Below are 21,299 nucleotides of genomic sequence, written 5' to 3'. Positions count from 1 at the left end.
ATCATCGAAGGTTAAAGGCTGATCGGTTTGTTCCCAAATCCATTGGGGTAGATTGATATTGTTCAAAAATCTATAAGTATCTTTATATTTGGGTTATGAGGTGCAGTCTGCAAATCCTATTAATAGTTCACAATGACATTGTTGTTAACTTTTGTGTTGTGATGCGACTCCCTTGCTGAGACCTTTATTATTCCAATGTTTGTCTTGTATTTATTTTGCCAGTTTTACCAGGTGTGCCATGGACTTATTACTTAGTGATTAATTCAGTCAAGAAGAAAAAATATTTTTGTTTATTTGTTTGTTGAAAAGGTCCTTTACTTCCATTTTGTTGTTCGTTTCTGGAACTCGTATTAATGCTTTTAGGGGGATTGGTGGCATGGAGGTTGTCACCTTCTTTAGTTTCCTTTTCTAATTTTGATTCCAGTACAGCACAGGTGTCAACCTCAAGGTCCCAGGGCCAATTGTGGCCCACCACATCATTTTATGTGGCCCGCGAAAACCAATCATGTGTGTTAACTTGCATAATCCTTGCCAAAATTTGTACCAAATAGTCAATGTACGAAATAATGTTGACATTTTGCAATCATTTTGTTACCCTGTTGAGACTCACTTGAACAATAACTGAATTATTATAGTTGACTGATTTCAAAATTAGTAATCGATGAATTTGTTTTTGACAAGTAATAATGCGATGAGACAATTTTTTGTGGATTCATTGTCATAACGGTCCTTCAAGGGAAGACGTAATTCTAAAGTGGCCCACGACAAAATTGAGCATGACAACCCAACAGGACAGCATATTTCCGTGTTTTGTATGATGCCAACAGTGGTTTTCTTATCTTATCTTAAATAGTTTTTGTCTACGCGTGCCCTGCGATTGGCTGACAACCGGTTCAGGGTGTAACCCACCTGCCCAAAGACAGCTGGGATAGCCTCCCGCACCCTAGCGACACTCGTGAGAATAAGCCGGTCAGACAATGGACGGATGTATGACGAAGATCCCTGAAGCAGCTTGCAAGAGCAGCGTTGCGGATGTGTTCAGTCATTCATTTTCATGAATGACTATTCAAGTAACTGTCAAATTTCTGATCTTCAAGCAGTGATATGTTGAATATCCATCTGGTAGAGGCGTGGGGGATGGCTTTTTGTATGTTTTGCAAGTGGAACTGCAGAGTGGTCACTTATTATTATTGGTTGGATTTGTGTTTCATATATGTCAGAGTATGTGTTGTGTTGTGTTATTTTTGTTATTTTGACTTCAAAATGGCGCCGTGTGAGTGGCTGACTTTCCAGCAGCTCCTATATTTTGTTGTTCTACTACTTCCTTTCATAACTTTGCTGCTGTGAATCGGGAATTTCTCCATTGCGAGACTAATAAAGGTTTTCTTATCTTTTCTTATGTTATTGAGAGTTGCTTGTGAGAAAATAGTAAATTTTGGAATGTGTGTGATGAATTCTTGAAAAATGTGTGTCTTCTCTGTCAGTGTGGTAGTCTCCAACCATCACCAAGGTCACAATCCTCCTTATATTGTTTTAGGACAGCAGTTGACTGGGGTGATCTGGTACTTTCTGAAGTGCTGGATTTGTCAAATGTCTGGGTTAAGTGTTACGTTGAAAAGTCTCCGAGCAAGGTTGTGAAAGTACGGAAAAATCGATGAAGGAAGGCAAGGGTCACCGTAGTTTGGGTCAGAAAGATTTGCTATTGTGAAGGGGATGTAGTTAATGGATATGTTAATAATGATTTGTGGTCCCTGCAGATGTAAAACTGAATTATTGTGATGAAAGGTTAACTTGTTGTTCTTCATAATTGCCAGTCCTCGTTGTCTTGAGCTGTAATCTGTAGTCAAATATGTGGCGAAATGTGTATGTTTTAAAACATTGCTTCTAATATCTGTTAAATGACTTTCTTGCAATAAATATGTCTGGGTGTAATCTGAGAACATGGCCACTAACTTTTGACAGCTTTCCAAAGGTAAATGAAGTTTGTGAGTAAAATTCCTAAAATTAATCATGCCACATGGGGCAAGCGTGTGGAATGGGAGTCTGGAAATTATAATAATTGATGAATAACAGTATCCATTTTGAATGCATCTAAAACAATGCTGTCTGATATTTTACAGATGCATACACAGATGAAGACTTGATGCTTTACTGGAAAAGCGGTGATGAGTCCCTAAGTACGGATGATCGGATTTCATTATCACAGTTCCTCATCCAGAAGTTCCACACTACATCTCGTTTGGCCTTCTACAGCAGCACAGGTATGGCGGTTAAGAATATTGTAATAGCACAAATAATCCAAATGAGTCTTTCAGGAACTCAAATGGATGTTAGAACAGATGTTTTTCCACCATGAACTGCATGATACTGTTGTTTTTGTTTTGTTTGTAGCTTATCTGATACAGCCACACCACACGGCAAACGCTAAAATATCAGCCATTGCTGATTATTAATTAATCACACTCGGTGTTATTTCTGATCCGCTTTATCCTCACAAGGGCTGTGGGGGGTGTTGGAGCCTATCCCAGCTGTCTTCAGGCAGTAGGCGGGGGAGACCCTGAACCGGTTGCCAGCCAATCGCAGGGCACACAGAGACGAACAACCATCCACACACACACTCACACCTCGGGACAATTTGAAGCAGCGTTTTTCAATCTTTTTCGAGACATTTCCAAGACATTTCTTCCATTGAAAAAAATCCCCAGCACACTACTTGAAAATGTGAAAAAAAATCTTATTTTCACAGTGTTTTTTTTTAACATTGAAGAATTATATATATAAAAGTATTTTCTAAACTTTCCTTTCCTGGCAAAATAGAAAGTTTTCTCTGATTGTGTCTTGAGTATGTCCACTTATATCAGTAGCCTCATAAACTTGCAACGCAAATGTATTACTGATACGGATCTTGTCCAAAACCACACTTTCAATGTCTGCAGACATATCATCAGTACGTCTTGAAATTGTGTTATCTGAAAGAGGGACTTGGTCTATTTCTTCAGCCGCTTCGGGTCCGAGCAACTCATTTACGATGGAGTTGCAGGGAAGTATTAATTGCTCTGCCACAGTGTGGGACTTTTTTGATTTAGCCACAGGTTCAGCGACGTGGTAGCTAGCTTTCAGGGCTCTCTTGTTTACCTTTGCGTTTTTTCTCATGCACGTTGCTTGTTTCTCCGTGTGTTCAAGCAGGCAAACAAAATGCTCCACATTTTTGTTTCGAAGTGAAGGGTTTTTTTGTTTGGAGATGGCGTTTAAGCTTACTTGGGACCAAGCGCTGTTGAAGAGCCTTTCACCACATACCAAGCACAATGGAGTCGATGCCGTTACATCTCTGGTCAAAGTTAATCCAAATGAAAGATAGCTTTCATTGTATTGCCTCACACTAGAAACTTTGCTGAACGTCTTTGCTTTCTTTTGTCCTCCACTCAGACTAGGAACTTCATCTGGGCCCGGATTTTGTCCAGGGTCCAGTTCAGAGTCAGTATTTTTCCTCTTCAAAAACCCTTTCACAGTCATCCTGCATCCATGCGTCTCTAATTCGCTTGTATCTAAGGACGAAGCAATTAGCGAGCTGCTCCATGTACTGCTACCAACCGGTATGGAAGAGTTACACGATTACTCTGCCAGGCGATAGACCGCACAGCAGTGTTGTGGTCCTCGAGCCGGTCCTTGGCCTCGAGGACCGAAGGTCGGTCCTTGGTCCTTGGCCTCGGGAGTCAAGTCCTTGGCCTTGAGTTGCCCGTCCTCGGACACAATGAGGGATTAGAGCAGGAGTGGGCAATTATTTTCCCGGGCGGGCCAAATGAGAAGCAGAAAATATTGTGGAGGGCCGGGCCAAAAGTTAGAAATAGAAATAGAAAATAAAGAAGATAGCACAATGTCTTTGTATGCCAGTAATAATGTAACATTCTCCTCCACCATCACACTCAGCACCGGTTCTTCTCAAGCATGTGTACTGAGCCCCCTGTTGTTCACGCTCTACACATTTGACTGCTCTCCAACTCTTATTAGCGGTCCAGTTTGCGGAAAGTTTTTAACATGATAACAATCAAACCATTCTAGGAAATGTTCATTTACTCGAGCCACAAGCAATTCACTCTGAGCATGGAAATTGCCAGAATCGGACTGAGTAAGAATCGCTTCCTTGTTTTTCAAAGTCTCGTAGATTTGAAGTCTTTCCGACTCCATGCGTCTCCTGAATGTTTCGTACTTTGTTACCCGCTTCGTTTAATCAGATACATATCACTTTCCCTTCCATGGTCATTACTCACTCCCTCTTTCTTCGTCTTCCCCTCCCTCCCTGTGCTCTGCAACTTGAAGTAACTGCGCCACCTGATGTTGAAATACCTGTCATTACAAGTCCAAACGAAATGAATGCAATCAAACCTTAATTGTGCACCAATCATCGGCGGGCTGGATTAAAAAGACCAACGGGCCGGATCCGGCCCGCGGGCCGTAGTTGACCCACCCCTGGATTAGAGCCTCGAATCCCTTGTCCACAGGTATAAAGTGGGTCCAAGGTCCGCAAAAATCACGAAGGAATCAAATAAATTCCATCCAGAGAAACACATATTGATGGATTAATCTGGCGCTTTAAGAGGGGCGGGTCTGCTGCTGATAGGTGACAGTTCGCGCAATATATAAAGAGCGGCATCACAGTTAGTTTCAATCACGGTTTGTTCCGTTCGCGGTCGGCAGTTTAAATAGCGTGTAAAGTCTTTCTGTAACAGTGGTGTCTTTTATGTAGTTATTTTTGCACAGTCATCACGTTTGTGCGGTGGCACTAGAATGTTTGTTTGAACCAAGTAATTTGCGTTACAGCTGGAGTCAATAATGCCGGCACTTCACTTCCGGGTTTGGCCGTTGGGATTTGGAGTCCTTTTGCTCGATTCCAGTTATGTTTGCTGAATGCTTTCTCATGTTTTGAATAATGAATATTGATAATACATAGTTTAAAATCATAATAATAATAATAATAATAATAAATGCTGTTGGGCGGCCCGGTAGTCCAGTGGTTAGCACGTCGGCTTCACAGTGCAGAGGTACCGGGTTCAATTCCAGCTCCGGCCTCCCTGTGTGGAGTTTGCATGTTCTCCCCGGGCCTGCGTGGGTTTTCTCCGGGTGCTCCGGTTTCCTCCCGCATTCCAAAAAACATGCATGGCAGGCTGATTGGACGCTCTAAATTGTCCCTAGGTGTGAGTGTGGGCGTGAATGGTTGTTCGTCTCTGTGTGCCCTGCGATTGGCTGGCAACTGATTCAGGGTGTCCCCGCCTACTGCCCGAAGACGGCTGGGATAGGCTCCAGCAACCCCCGCGACCCTAGTGAGGATCAAGCGGTTCGGAAATTGGATGGATTGGATGGATAAATGCTCTTGCGATGCGGAGGCCCAGTCTCATTCGTCTGGGTCGTCACAGTGCGTAGAGCAGATCAGCTTCACCAGGGCCCGCCAATGACCACGGTCATGAGCCAGGTCCACTGTATTCTCCAGGGTAAGGCCCTGGTGTTTGAGATCCTCTCTGATGACATCAAGCCATCTGGTGTGGGGTCTGCCGCGTGGCCTTTTCCAGCCGGCTGTCGCTGGATCCAATGAGAAGATGGCACGAGTTGGGTGTTCCGGGGGTAATCCGAGGAGATGTCCAAGCCAACGGATGCGCCTCTGAGCGGCCAGTCGGGATGCAGGGGGCTGAAGAGTATGTTTTCGGAGGCCTGAGTTGGCAACATGGAGGTGCCAGCTGATGTTCAAGATGGTTCTGAGTGACCTGCTGTCAAAGCCGTCGATCCTCTTGGCCAGGGTCTTGTTTAAAGGCCAGGATTCTGCACCATACAAGAGGATGGGAAGAACTGCTGAGTTATAAATGCGCATCTTGGTCTTTTGGGACACTGAGTGGTGGCGCCAGAGGGGCCGCCACAGTGATTGCATAGCCGCGGCCGCAAGGGCGCGTCTGCGGTCAATCTCTGGCTTGAGATCGCCGCTGCTAGTAATAGTGGAGCCCAGGTAGATGGTGGAATTGACGAATGGCACTTCGTCTGTGCCTAAGAACAGGGGGGAGGGGTGGGGTCCGTCACTGATATACATAAGTTTGGTTTTCTGCCAGCTTACTTGGAGGCCCAAGTTGCTGCTTCTGTTTGGTATATGGAGAGAGCACTGCTGATTTAAAATCATGGTTGATTTAATTATTTGTTATTATTATTGTGAAGTTGAAGGTATTAAATTAATTAATGTAGTATTACCTCTCCAGAGATACAGCCGCTGAATAAAAATAATAACAATAATAATAATAATAATTAAATGATGTGGAAAACAATTGTAAATACACTGCGACTTATCCATTTTGGATTTATATTGCACTTAATTGAACGGTGTTTGTTTTTTTTCTTCTTTCTTCTTTCTACCCACAATCTTGCTGCTGTAGACTGTAAATTTCCCCAGTGTGGCACAAATAAAGGATATCTTAATTAGTGGGAGTGGTAATAATAGGAGTACTCAGAGAATGTTTAGAGATCAGCCATCTTGTTACCTCTGCGTCCCTCGTCCTAGACGTAAAATTAACCCACGGGACGCACAGTTCCAAACAATGTGCGTTTTTGGGACGCAAGGAAATTTCTCAGTCAAAACAAACAAACAAAAAAACAACAAGCTTGAGGATTTCACAGTAAGAATCGTCACCGGTAGCGTGTCGCTTCCGTGGCATCATTTTCACGGTACCGAAAAATAGTTTAACTATAAAAGTCACCGCACACGAGTTGACTGTGTGATCAACGCGATTTCACTGCGCCTGTATGTGTTTGTGATGTGGTGTGGTGTGTGAGTGTGTTTCTTCTAATTTACTTTCGTTTTGTTTTGTTTTCAGTGTTGGGGGGGATGACGTTATGTGCGCATGCGGTTTGCTATTTTAGTCCGCAAACTGAGGAATCGCGCGGATGAAAGTTTGAGATGGCGGCGAAAAAAACTCACAATGGTCTACTAATTACGATATTTAAGAAATGGGAATGCTAGTCTGATTTTTCGTATGAATCGTCCAAAGGGCGTATCACTAAACTCACCTGTGACGTATGCACAGAACGCGGGAGCGAGCTACGACGCGAGGCACGATTACGAGGCAAGTTGGTCATTAGATTTGTAGGCTAATCGCTGTGAAAAATATTATGAAACAGTATTGGTTATTCTATAATTTACTGGTTGTAGCATGGTAACTTTATGAATAAAACATTCGTCACAAGGTGTAGTAACGCTAATGTTAACTGTTGGTAGAATTAATGATGACGTGTGTTAAATTATTTCGTCAAATTGATCGTAGATTATACATGCATCGTCTTGGGAAGAGGATGTCAAGCCACATCAATACTTACCTGTATTAATGATTACCAGTCAATTAATCTTTGCAGTGTGAGATCAGAAAAAATACTCTGATGATGCCACATGAGTACACCAGTTTTTGATCCATTTATTTTTTGGAATAAACCTGGAGTACACAGCTGCTGATGTAATGTTCATTGTTAATGCATAGTTTTCAAACATTGGCCCTTGAAACATTATACTTTTGAGTTTCGGAATTCTTGATTATGAATATCAGTCAAAATAGAAAAATGGGTTCCCATGATGAACGTTTACAGAACCCTTGCCTCGGAAAATTTTCCAAGTCCTTGGCCTTGGCCTTGGCCTCTGCGGCAAGTCCTTGGCCTTGGCCTTGGCCTCGGGTTGCCGGTCCTTGGACACAACACTGCCGCACAGGCATACAAATTGGATGCATTTCCCACGGCACACCTGACAGTATCTCCACCAGTGTTCTGCGGAGGCATTTGAAAAACACTGATTTAGAGTCTTCAATCAGGCTATCATGCATGTTTTTGTAATGTGGGAGGAAACTGGAGTACCCAGGATAAACCCACGAAGGCACCGGGATAACATGCAAACTCCACACAGGAAGGCCGGAGCTGGAATCAAAGCTCTGCAATGTGAGGTCAACGTGCTAACCACTGGACCACCGGGCCGCCTTACCTGATCAGGGGTGCACATTACGTCGATCGCGATTGACCGGTAGATCACGGACTGGTCCCAAGTCGATCACATGGGGTGTACAGGAGAAAAAAAAAAAACACAATTCACTGAGGCAAAGAATAGGAATCTTGAGGGCCGAACTTTGCATGTTCTGCCCGTGCCTGTGTGGGTTTTCTCCGGTTCTTCCAATTTCCTTCCACATTCCAAAAACATGCATGGTAGGTTAATGGAACACTCTAAATTGTCCCTGGGTGTGAGTGTGAGCATGGATGGTTGTTCATCTGTGTGCCATGCGATTGGCTGGCAACCGGTTCAGGGTGTCCCCCACCTGCTGCTCTGAGACAGCTGGGATAGGCTCCTGCACGCCTGCGACCCTCGTGACTATAAGCGGATCAGATCATGGATGCATATACAGTAGATTTATGTCGTGTGGATCTGTGTTTTTTTTCCCCTTTAGTAATCATAATAATAATACATTTAATTTATAAGCGCCTTTCACAACACTCAAGGACAATTTACAATCAAAACAAGAACAATAAAACCACAAATAAAATTATAAATAATAAAAGGAGAGATGAATTCAAACTGAGTATGTGATTTTAAATAGGTGGGTTTTGAGATGTGATTTGAATGTGGGAGGAGAATCAATGTTTCGGATGTTGAGTGAGAGTGAGTTCCAGAGTTTGGGGGCAGAGCGGCTGAAAGCTCTGCACCCCATCGTGCTGGGACGGGCAGAGGGTACACAGAGGTGAGGGAGAATGAAGATGGTCTTTGATGATATCACGGACAAGACAACCCTTCCCAGCAAGCGAATGGTCCAGCAGTCCGAAGTTGACGCCGGCAACATCGTCGTGGCGAGGAGCATTAGCCGACTCAGCCAGGCCGGCCAACACGCCGTGGTCCGTGGGTCGGCCGCCGTTTCTGCCGTTGTCTCTGCGTGGCCGGCGGGAGGACGACCAAAAGGAGGTGATGCCCCTGGAGCCATCGAGGTGGAAGCCCCGACGAGATCCGCGGCGGATGCACCTCCGGGAAGGACGAGGAGCGACGCAGCGCAGGCGGGGAGCCCGACCACCGGAAGCGGAGCCCAAGAAGCCCCGCCACCGAGCACCGCAGCAGTCCCCCCCACGGGCAGACGGCAGCACAGCCCAGACACACGCCTCGTCGACCCCCACCACGGGGCGCAGAGGGGTGGAGAAGGCACGACAGCCGAACAGGCAGGACGCTGCAACAGCGCAACCGAGAACAATCGTGTGACGACCAACGATCTAAAATCACAATGAATTGCAACAGGAGTGTAGGGTTTCCCTCATGACGAGAGTAGACCGTAGAGACGACAGTAAACCATAAAAAAAAACGCTAAAACGCAAAAAAAAAATGCTGGTGAGCAGCGGCAGCACTCAACCCGGAAGTAGTAATATCCTCAAATGTCTCAAATGTTCTTCTTTTGATGCCACACATCAGCCTCTTTCCTCTCAATGCATGCTTGGAAGGGAGACTATACAGACAATCATCTGTGAATCATGTACCAACACATAGTAGTAGAACAGTAAGGAATAAGTTTCTATGTTGTTTTACCTGTACAAACGACTGAGCTGTTATGTTATGTTTTCAGGCTGGTACAATCGCCTCTACATCAACTTCACGCTGAGACGCCACATCTTCTTCTTTTTGCTGCAGACATATTTTCCTGCCACACTCATGGTCATGCTGTCATGGGTGTCCTTTTGGATTGACCGCCGGGCTGTGCCAGCAAGAGTTTCCCTGGGTAAAAGCCACATCCTTTTGAGTTGGAATTCTCAATAGGGTCAAGATCTTGCAAGCTAGCTGGTTACTAGTTTGTGGGTAGCTTGTCAAAGGGAATATATGTGTGTGGTCGTGTTTTCAATTTCAACTTAATTTGGGGGAATGACCAGTTCTACCTCTTAGCCCTCTCGTTACTCCTTAGTTATGCACGCGCATGTCTGGTGGCGGGCAGCATTCTACTCACCACGTGAGTTCTCCTCCTTTATACTCGTGTTTACATCCCACCGCAAGCAAACGCGAACAGAGCACGACAAACGCGAGCTGACCAAGTAAACAAACTCGAGCTAAATTATCCATAGTCACCCTTTGTCCTTTTGGATGATTTTAATAAGATAAGATAAAATAACCTTTATTTGTCCCACACTGGGGAAATTTAGAGTATACGGCAGCAAAATCCCGGATATAAGCAGCACATTGATTGTTTCACCAGAGAAGGCAACATTCTGGACCATTGCTACATGACACTTAAAGATGTGGACCAATCTGTTGCCCACACAGCACTGGGCATTTCTGACCACTGTTAAATACACTTAATACCAACATACAGACAGACTCAAATGTTTAAAACTGTTGTCAAGACTGTGAAGAGATGGACCGATGACAAAGCTGTCACTACGAGAATGCTTGGACTGCACCGACTATGACATCTTTGAAACTTCAACTGGCAGCCTGGATGAATACACAGACACTGTAAAATCATACATCAGTTTCTGTGTATACCAACAAAGTCCTTCCACTCTTTCAAACACAACAAGCGATGGTTCTTTGCCAAAGTCAGGAAACTTAGAAGGGAGAAAGAAGGCCGCCTTTATAAGTGGAAATAGGGCATTGCACAAACACGCCCAAAACCAAATTAAGGAAATTAACATCGCAAAGACAAGCTGAACAAACTGTTTTCTGCTCACGGCTCTGCATCTGTGTGGAATGGCCTAAAAGCAGTTACAAACTAATGGACACAATCCCCACAAGCAGTGAACAAGAAGGGACTGGCTGATGAAGTAAACATGTTTTTCTCCAGATTTCTTAAAGGACACCTCCACTTCCTACACCTGCCCACAGCCACCAGAAACTACCTTATCCACATCCCAGACCTCATTCCCTGCCATGGAGATCCACAAACAGGACGTGAGACGGCTCTTCAAGAAGCAGAAGATCAAGAAGGCCGCAGGGTTCGATAAGGTGTCCCCCTCCTGCCTGAAAGTCCAGCTTGCGCCGGTCTTCACACAGATCTCTGCAACTGTGTGAGGTCCCATCCTGCATCAAACAGTCCACCATCATCCCAATCCCCAAGAAACTAGTAACATCGGAACAGGATGGCAATCTCTCTCTCTCTCCCCGTATATACATATATATATATATATATATATATATATATATATATATATCCATCCATCCATCCATCCATTTTCCGAACCGCTTGATCCTCACTAGGGTCGCGGGGGGTGCTGGAGCCTATCCCAGCCGTCTTCGGGCAGTAGGCGGGGGACACCCTGAAACAGTTGCCAGCGTATCGCAGGGCACACAGAGACGAACAACCATCCACGCCCACACTCACACCTAGGGACAATTTAGAGCGTCCAATCAGCCTGCCATGCATGTTTTTGGAATGTGGGAGGAAACCGGAGCACCCGGAGAAAACCCACGCAGGCCCCGGGGAGAACATGCAAACTCCACACAGGGAGGCCGGAGCTGGAATCGAACCCGGTACCTCTGCACTGTGAAGCCGACGTGCTAACCACTGGATTACCGGTGTATATATATATATATATATATATATACTGATATATACACACACACACTGTATATATAGCCAATGGCAACCTCGAACTGGCAACAAGGAAAGCGGCTAAGGCCAAATACCTCCAGCGAGTGAGGCAAGTCCTAAGAAGCCAGCTCAATGGCAAGAATAAGACCCGGGCAATAAACAGCTATGCCCAGCCAGTGATCAGATACCCTGCAGGAATAATAAGGTGGCCAAAGGAAGAGATTCAGACCACGGACGTTAAGACCCGAAAGCTCCTAACCATGCATGGAGGGTTCCATCCCAAATCCAGCACCCTGAGACTGTACGCAAGCCGAAAGGAAGGAGGCCGGGGACTAGTGAGTGTAAGAGCCACTGTCCAGGATGAGACATCCAAGCTCCATGAATACATCAAGGAGAAGGCTCCAACGGATGACGTACTCAGAGAATGTCTCCGACAATGGGGAACAGAAGATGAGGCGCTGGAAGAGGGACCATCATGGGAGGACAAGCCCCTCCACGGGATGTAGCACCGGACCATAACTGAAGTGGCTGATCTCAAGAAGTCCTATCAGTGGCTAGAGAGGGCTGGCCTGAAGGACAGCACAGAGGCACTCATCCTGGCTGCTCAGGAGCAGGCCCTGAGCACCAGAGCCATTGAGGCCCAGATATACCACACCAGACAAGACCCAAGGTGTAGGTTGTGCAAAGAGGCACCTGAGACGATCCAACACATAACTGCAGGGTGTAAGATGCTGGCAGGGAAAGCCAACATGGAACGCCACAACCAGGTGGCTGGCATAGTCTACCGAAACATCTGCGCGGAGTATGGACTGGAAACCCCAAGGTCGAAACACCTCCGAAGGTGGTGGAGAATGACCGAGCGAAGATCCTGTGGGACTTCCAGATCCAGACTGACAAGATGGTCATGGCGAACCAACCAGATATCGTGATCATAGATAAAGGGCAGAGGAAAGCCGTTGTAGTGGATGTAGCGGTCCCAAGTGATGGAAACATCAGAAAGAAGGAACATGAGAAACTCGAGAAATACCAAGGGCTCAGAGAGGAGCTGGAGTGAGCCTGGAAGGTAAAGGTGACAGTCGTGCCTGTGGTGGTCGGAGCACTCGGGGCAGTGACCCGCAAACTAGATGAGTGGTTGCAACAGATCCCGGGAACAACATCGGACATCTCAGTCCAGAAATGTGCAGTGCTGGGAACAGCAAGGATACTGCGCAGAACCCTCAAGCTTCCTGGCCTCTGGTAGAGGACCCGAGCTGAATGAGGGACGGACACCACCCGAGGGGGGAGACGAGGATTATTTTTTTTTTTTTTAGAGAGAGAGATACAGTATATATAGATATATACAGTATATATAGATATATATATATATATACAGTCAAACTTGGGTTTTCGAACATCTCGGTTCGGACCAATTCGGTTTTCAACCAAAGATTTCGAGTTTTTTATGCCTCGGATGACAAACAAATTTCGGTTCTCGAACAAACTGAGCGCACTTGAATGCACTATTTGACTCCGCCTTCCTTACACGAGGAAGTGACGCTTCCTCGTGTTGCTTTCCTTTGTGAGCAACACCATGGTTTTTGTTTGTTACTTTGGATTCGTTTAGTTTTCATGACTTTGTTTTGGATTTAGTTTTCTGTGTTTTATCAATACACTTCTTCAAATACACCCTGCTCCTCCCTCCTGCCTGCTTTTTGGGGTCCACCACCACCATGCTACGTGACAGAATGACCCGACCACCGGACCCCGCAGGTACTAAGGACTGGTCCCTATTCCACCATGTGCCTGGCGGAGCACATCTACGGCCGACACCCTTTTCCCCTTCAGGCAGCGCTGGTGATGCGGCTGTCCTGTTTTCGTCTCGTCAAGCCGCGTCTACGGTGGGCCGAGCCCCGTCCGCGTCCACGTTGAGCCGAGGCTCGTCACGTGTCTGTTCGAGCTGAGTCACATTCACGTCGACGACTAGACGTGCCACGCCCACGTCAGGCCGAGCCCTGTTCACGTCCGGCTGTCCCATGTCCCCCGTTACGTCGAGCTCCGTCCACGTCAGGCCACGCCCAGCCAAAGGATTGCCGTCGCTTTTGTTCCTGTTCCCTGGCGAGGTGAAGGTCACCGTCGCTTTTGTTCCTGTTCTCTGGCGAGGCGAAGGTCGCCGTCGCTTTTGTTCCTGTTCCCTGGCGAGGTGAAGGTCACCGTTGCTTTTGTTCCTGTTCTCTGGCGAGGCGAAAGTCGCCGTCGCTTTTGTTCCTGTTCTCCGGCGAGGCAAAGGTCGCAGTCGCTTTTAGTTCCCGTTCCCCGGCGAGGCAAGCCTTCTGGACAACTTTGGGACGTCTGGGATCCGTCCATTGAAGGAGGGGTACTGTCATGATTCGGTTTGGGACCAACAGGTGGCACTGTAGGGCTCCCCCTGCAGCTGCACACCTGTTGGTCATTAGGTAATTAGCGTATAAAAGGACTCCTGCCCGAACACTCAGTGTCGGGTCATTGTTGCTGTTTGCTGCTGTCATGTTTGTTTATGGCTGTTGGTATGCTACTGTCATGTTTGTTTCAGTCATGTTTTTGTTATTGAGAGTTTTTAGTTTCTGCCATGGTTTTTGTTTGTTACTTTGGATTCGTTTTGTTTTCATGACTTTGTTTTGGATTTAGTTTTCTGTGTTTTATCAATACACTTCTTCAAATACACCCTGCTCCTCCCTCCTGCCTGCTTTTTGGGGTCCACCACCACCATGCTACATGACAGTACCGGTACTTAAATGAAGTCATTGTAGGGTGGCACTAGTAACCTGATTATACTGTATATGGAAAAGCAGAGAGCGATAAGCTATTTACAATTAATCTTACACTTACTTTGTTGGCATGGCTGGAAAACCACTTGATTGGTTCAAGGTATACTGTATGTCTTTGGGCAGAAAAAGTAATCAGACGAGAAATTCAAATTCAGAATTAATTGCCCAACATTTGGTGTGGGTCCGTACTTGGCCATACTGCGATTTCTTAATGTGAAGCTCTTTATATATGATGCCAAACTTTACGGCTATTTCAATCATAATTATGATGTCAATGACTTAAATCCACTCAGATTTGGACACAGTTTATCAGTGGGCTAGTGACAACCAATTGGAAATAGCAGTTGAAAAATTATTTGTTGTGAATTACGGCTACGCTCACCCAACATTGTATTTACAGGTGGGTGGCATTACAGCCAGTAGTAATGTAGTTTTTGTCTCACCGTTGTTTGACAATAACAGAGAGACTTTGTCAAGTTTGATTTTATATTTGCTGGGGGGTTCGTTGTTAGACCTGGATTATCGTATGCAACTGAGGTGTGGTCTTTTCATTTAAAACAAGATATAGACTTAATTGAGAGAGTGCAACACTTATTCACACATTGACGATCAGGCTTCTCTTTGGACTCCTATAGTGAACGTTGAGCCAAACTTCATCTCAGTCCCAAAGGCATTATCATGTTGTGTTTGACTTGATGATGGTGTACAAGATTATGAACAGTTTTTATTAATCATAAAGGAAAATTTTATGAATTTTCATTCGTTATTTTAGGATGCATTGTCGGATTGAAGGTTAAGGTTAACATTCTAAATTGGATCTCAGGAAATAGTCTTTTCGCAATGGGGGTAGTACCTTTTATGAAACAATTTTAGTATTGATGATGTTAATCCTCCTACACTGGCAATTTTTTGAAGACGCATGGCTCAACTATCATTTGACGTGGCTTTGGGTTGAGAGTTTGGACAATGGCCCAACTCCATTGGTGCTAATCATTATACTTTGCTGTGTCCGTTTAAAGGTGTTTTTTTTTATTTCTTCAAATGCATCAATGATTTTTTTATGCTGCTGGTTGTCTGTAATGTTTTTTGACTGGCTAACAATAAAATACAAAGTTCCAGTAAACCTCACACACTCAGGGAACAACTGTGTGTTCCTTTTTTGCCAAAGCTTTCAGCTTTCTTTTCAAACCACCTCTTGTGTGCTTCTTTCCCAAAGAGCAGGCACTGGAGGTTTTGGACAAAGTGAAGATTTTTGCCTGTCACGTTGCTATCCAGGCTGTTTAAATGCATTTCAACCCTGGGGAACCCATGGGGTCAAATTTGGCCCATATACTGTAAATTCTGCTACTCAAATGCTACCCTTAAATCCCAAAGGGTCAAATTTGGCCTTAATCCCAAATTAGGATTCAATCATGAAATATTTGGAAAAACATATATTTTGGTGTTCAGTGAACATATAGCAGTCATTTAATGTATAATTCATCATTTTCCAAAGAAGAAAAGGGTTCTTGGGTTCTCCAGGGTTAAAAATCTTTTTTTTTAATGATGTAACTTTTACTTGCAATACTTACTGATTAAATCATTTTTTAAGTGCTAATGCAGTGGTTCTTAACCCTGTTAGAGGTACCAAACCCAACCAGTTCATATGCACATTCACCGAACCCTTGGTGAAAAATAAAAATATGATCCAAGAAGTGTTCCTTCAGTTTTGCCGGTGCAAGATGAGAGTTACTCAACTTGGCCTGACAAATCATACAGATAGGACGCTGAGTCCCATCATGTTCTGTGATGCATGTGAATCCATGTTGTTCATGTTCATCAGTCACACGTCGACTACTGAGCGAACTAAATTTCCCACAGCACTGATTGGACAAGCAATGTAATGTGATCATCTGCAGCCAGCGATGGCCAAATGGGCGTGTCATAACTAAATGAAATATTGAGTCGGGTGTGTCTTAAACTCCATGGAAGAGGCTCCATCGAACCCTGAGACTGATTCATTGAACCCCCGGTGTTCGATCGAACCCAGGTTAAGAACCACTGTACTAATGTTTCATAGTTTAAGGACCACTGTTTCAGTGAAACGCAAACTGCATAATTTTACAGTGTCTGGCATTCCATCCAATAGTATGAAATAACATTAAAATGAAAAAGAAACTTCTTTATGTTTTCATTTATGAATGAATGAATGAACATGAGGTCTGGCGTTTCAAAACGTGAGGTGTAATTTAATGTTCTGTATCTTGTGTCTAGGCATCACTACTGTGCTAACCATGTCCACCATCATCACTGGTGTGAATGCATCTATGCCTCGAGTATCTTACATCAAGGCAGTGGACATTTACCTCTGGGTCAGCTTTGTCTTCGTCTTCTTATCTGTGTTGGAGTATGCTGCAGTCAACTACCTGTCCACTGTCCAGGACCGTCGGGAACGGAAAATGAGAGAGCGTGCACGATCCCAGGTTGGTTTGTCTCACCCGGTTTGTTTGGCACGATGTGAAACTGTCATGTCTTAAACATCCTCGCTAATGAAAGGAGAAATCCCTCACTCTCTCGTGCCAACATCGTGGAGAACGAGCAGATATTGAAACAGCTTTATTTAGCCAACATTTTACAGCATGTTTTGGTTATTGACAAACATTACATACCTATGTCGGGCGTCGGTAACACGCGGCTCTTGAGCGATATCTAGTGGCTCCCTGGAGCTTTATAAAAAATGTTTGAAAATGGAAAAATATTTTATTTTGATAGTCGGCTAATATACTGTAGCTCAAATAGATATAGATACATGTTGCAGCTTCGAAAAAGGAGAGCTGTGGTGTTGGTTTTTTAAAACGTATACTTTATTTATGCTTTTAACAGTCTCGACAAACACAGATGCGTCTGCGTCCGACTCCATGCCTTCTCTCTTCTCGTTCCACTCGAGAGGCGTTTAAAGACCACCTCAGAAAAATGGAAATTAATGATCACTTCACTGACAATAAGAAAAGCGAAAAAAATGCACCAAAACAAAAAATCAAGCGAGGAGATTACAAAATAAATTCTATGGAGGCGTTTGTGAACACACAACAAAGGGATGAATGACAAACAATTCTGAGACAGTCCAGTCTCCTACATACAGTACATACAGCATGTGTTTCCTTCATTGTAAGTTTTATAGAAGGCTTTTATTTTTTTGCAGCTCCAGACATATTTGTTTTTTGGGGGGAGGGGGGGCTTGTCCTATATGGCTCTTTCAACATTTTGGGTTGCCAACCCCTGACCTACTGTATGTCTTTTGGTCTGGTTCTCATGGAGATGTGGAACTGTTATTTGGTTTCCAGCCTTTTTTTAACAGGCAGCTCACAGGTTGGACAGAAGGGCAGACTGCGTGAATAACTTCCGACAATCAGTACACCGAAACAATTGCCCATGTTGAGTTGAAGTCTGTCACAGACAATTCTGAAATGACCGGTAGAACCTGAACTGATGGCCAGTAAATCATAGGGGTGATTTCAAAGACAGACCATCCCATATCTGCATCTAAGATAGCAAGAAGGAGAACCCATCCAAGCACAGGGCAAACGCATGACAGTCTTTGTCATGAGTTTAAGTATCAAGTACAACTTTATTGTGAAATGTGCTATATGTGCAACATACAGCACAGATGAAATTTCTTCCCTCACAAGACAACATACAGCAAGAGGAGCGGCGGGTGCCCGTGCCACCATCAAAAGAAAAGTTACTGTATTTTCCGCACTATAGGACGCACCAAAAAGTCTTCAATTTTCTTAAAAGCTCACCGAGCGCCTTAAAATCCAGTGCGTCTTTTGTATGGTCGTTACAGTAATACGTAGACTCCATGATGGCTCCTTCCTGAAGACATGCTTCCAATGTTATAACTTGCTGTTGGTTCAGTGAACTGTGTCGCTGCTTTATTAAATAAGTTTGTGTTGCAGCTCCTAAAAAAGGAGAGCTGTGGTGTTAATTTTTTAAAACAGTCTCAACAAACACAGGTACGTCTTTGTCTGTCTCCGTGCCTTCTTCCGTTCGACTTGAGAGGCGTTCAAGACCGCCTCCGAAAAAACGTAAACTAACATTACAATAAATCAATGAAACTACAAAAACTGAAAATAATACATCAAAACTGAAAAGCAAGCGAGGATATCACAAAATAAATTCTATAGCCCCCCCCACAGAATTTATATTGTGATTTCATCATTTGTGAATACACAACAAAGGAATAAATAACTACGACTGACATCTTGTTGTGTTATTTTGACTTCAAGATGACTCCGCGCGAGTGGCTGCCTTTCCAGCAGCCCTATTTATTTTGTCCTTCTACTTCTTCCTTTCATAACTTTGTTGCTGTGAAGTGGGAATTTCTCCATTGTGAGGCTATTAAAGGTTTTCTTATCTTATCTGATCGTACTGTTGGAGCTATGATAAAGGAAATGCCAATGCGTTTTTCGGAAGCGGTCATGAACGCCTCTCGAGTTGACCGGAAGAAAAGAAGGCACGGGGACGGACATAGACGCACTGGTATTTGTTGAAAAAAGGAGAGCTGTGGGGGTTTTTTTAAACACACACTACAGTCTCAACAAATATAGGTACTGTACGTCTTTGTCCGTCTCCGTGCCTTCTTCCGTTCCACTCGAGAGGCGTTCATGGCCGCCTCCGAAAAACGTAAATTGATTCTTACTTCAATGAAACCACGAAGAAAATCAAGCGAGGAAATCACAAAATAAATTCTGTAGGGGGGGATATAGAGTTTATCTTGTGATTTCCTCGCTTGAGTTTCTGTTTTGATGCATTATTTTCAATTTTCGTAGTTTCATTTAAGTCCAGTAATAGTTAATTTACATTTTTCAGAGGTAGTCATGAACGCCTCTCGAGTTGAATGGAAGGAGCGTAGCACCATCTAGTGGAGGCATTGTAGATTGCGCCTTTTAATGCGAAGCGTCTAATGTATGAAAAAAAATTACAAAATAGCCATTCATTGAAGGTGCGCCTCATAATCCAGTGCGTCTTTTAGTGCAGAAAATACGGTAACATAAAATGACAAAATAATACAAGACAACACATTAGACACAGACAATCGTGCATTCTTCACCACTTTCCTGCATACACTTTGTGTCTGAAGCAGTTATAGATGAAAGAGGAGGGAATCAAAGTGTCCTTTTCACCAATGACTGACATTCGTAGAACCACTCTACATTTAGTGTGTGTTGTTTGATGGATAAATGAAAGGATATCTGATGTCTTAACTTTTGTTTTTCACACTTAAGGCTTTTGTTTTTTTTGTGATGTTCCGGAATATCTGGAATCTGGAACAGAACCAGTCCCCACAAATGCAGACTGAGACAACATCAACTACAAAAATACTTTTATCAAAGAGAAAACACAAAGCCGACAAAGTACAATGTAAAACGCTCGTAACAAGGAACCCGATAATAGCGAGACGAACCAAAGGTGCTTGCAAAGGCAAGAAGGGAATGTTAACACAAACTCTCTTTTGTCGTGAAAAGACAAGGAAAAGCGAAAAAAAACACAGAGAATAACCTTATGAATAACGAAAGGAGCGAAGAGCAAAACTAGGAATTACAAATACGAGACTGTGATCGAGAACGTCGAAGGTTTAAAAAAAACAGTCGTGAGCACTACAGAATTATCCGACAACAAGTGACGGCTTGATCGTCCTTTTAAGCAGGTGAGAGCTGATGATGTGATATCGGTGCGACTCTGGAGGAGAAGCCCTCCAATGCCACCTAGTGGACATAAACAGACAAAACCATGACACATTTGATGTTATGCAAGTTTTTTTTTTGCAATTCAAAGAACAAATCGCATTATATTACAGTAGCTTTGCTATAATAAATACTACTTTTAGAATATGAGGTCCTCTCCAAAAAAGTATTTTCGACCCAAAAAACAATCACAGGTAGTTTTATGAATTTGTTTTGTTCTCTCATGAAATAATTGCTTTTTTTTTTCTTTCCTGATAGTCACTGCCCTGCACATGTGGTATTTCCCAGACAAGAACCATGGCAATGTTAGATGGCACCTATAGCGAGGCCGATACCAACAGTCTTGCCGGCTACACCGAAGAGCCAATGGTGCCGGAGGAGGAGCAGGAAGAAATGCACGATGTGTCCGAAAAAACAGAACATATGGTGGTTCACCTGTCAGTGAGCAGTGAATCCACCACCACGAAGAAGAAGAAGAGTCTACGTACCCTAAACATCATCCAAAACACGCACGCCATTGACAAATACTCGCGTATGATTTTTCCGGGGTCATATATTTTCTTCAATCTTATCTATTGGTCTGTCTACTGCTGAACACACACCCGGTTTAGGGCTGCAGTCATGGAAAATGTCACAAAGACGGAATACAAGCTTCATTAAAATGTTACAATTCCGAACTAATTAAAAGTGACACTTGGGCCCTATGTTTGGTGCCTAAGATCATGGACAGTGACTGAACACAACATAAATCAGTTACAATGCAATACAATCGACATTGAATTGGTGCTGGACGGCAGCTTCTCACACACACACACACACACAAAATGTGTATATATACTGTATATATAGCACACACATTTTTCTTTTTTTTTTTTAATTTGTTTGCTCTTATGTACTCATAATTGTTGGGATTATTTTCTTGTTTTTCATTTTTAGATGACATTTCCCCATTCTTGGAACAGATTGTCAGAGATAAGTCAAAGGTACTGTATATTGTCCTGGAATGTGTAGTGTAGGTGAGTAATTCCTTTTTGTTCTCATCTGATAAAACAAAAAGGGATTTTATTTTTCTCGATGAAAGAATTAGTTAAATGAAGTGGATGCAATTATTTCTTGAAACGTGCGGCATATGATGGTTGTAATGATTCGGAAATCTGAAAGAAAGACCGATGTTATTACAATCTATTTGCTCTAATTCTTGTCAATCCTGAATTTCTTCATTTGGA

General features: G+C 43.8%; 1 protein-coding gene across 1 annotated transcript in view; it reads left to right on the top strand.

The window, feature by feature from the left end:
- gabrr2a (gamma-aminobutyric acid type A receptor subunit rho2a) overlaps positions 1 to 21,268 on the top strand; it is a 62,665-nt gene extending 41,397 nt beyond the window's left edge. Inside the window, exons 6-9 of the mRNA XM_086128004.1 lie at positions 2,121 to 2,261; positions 9,609 to 9,761; positions 16,601 to 16,809; positions 20,332 to 21,268. Of these exons, the coding sequence (XP_085984130.1) occupies positions 2,121 to 2,261; positions 9,609 to 9,761; positions 16,601 to 16,809; positions 20,332 to 20,667 (839 nt within the window). The 3' untranslated portion in view covers positions 20,668 to 21,268. The remainder of the gene's footprint in view (positions 1 to 2,120; positions 2,262 to 9,608; positions 9,762 to 16,600; positions 16,810 to 20,331) is intronic.
- Positions 21,269 to 21,299: the final 31 nt, after the last annotated feature.

This window comes from Hippocampus guttulatus, chromosome 13 (assembly GCF_054856545.1).
Source record: "Hippocampus guttulatus isolate MCC_2025c chromosome 13, RoL_Hgut_1.0, whole genome shotgun sequence".
Lineage (NCBI taxonomy): Eukaryota > Metazoa > Chordata > Actinopteri > Syngnathiformes > Syngnathidae > Hippocampus > Hippocampus guttulatus.
This window is presented reverse-complemented; position numbering and strand designations above follow the sequence as displayed.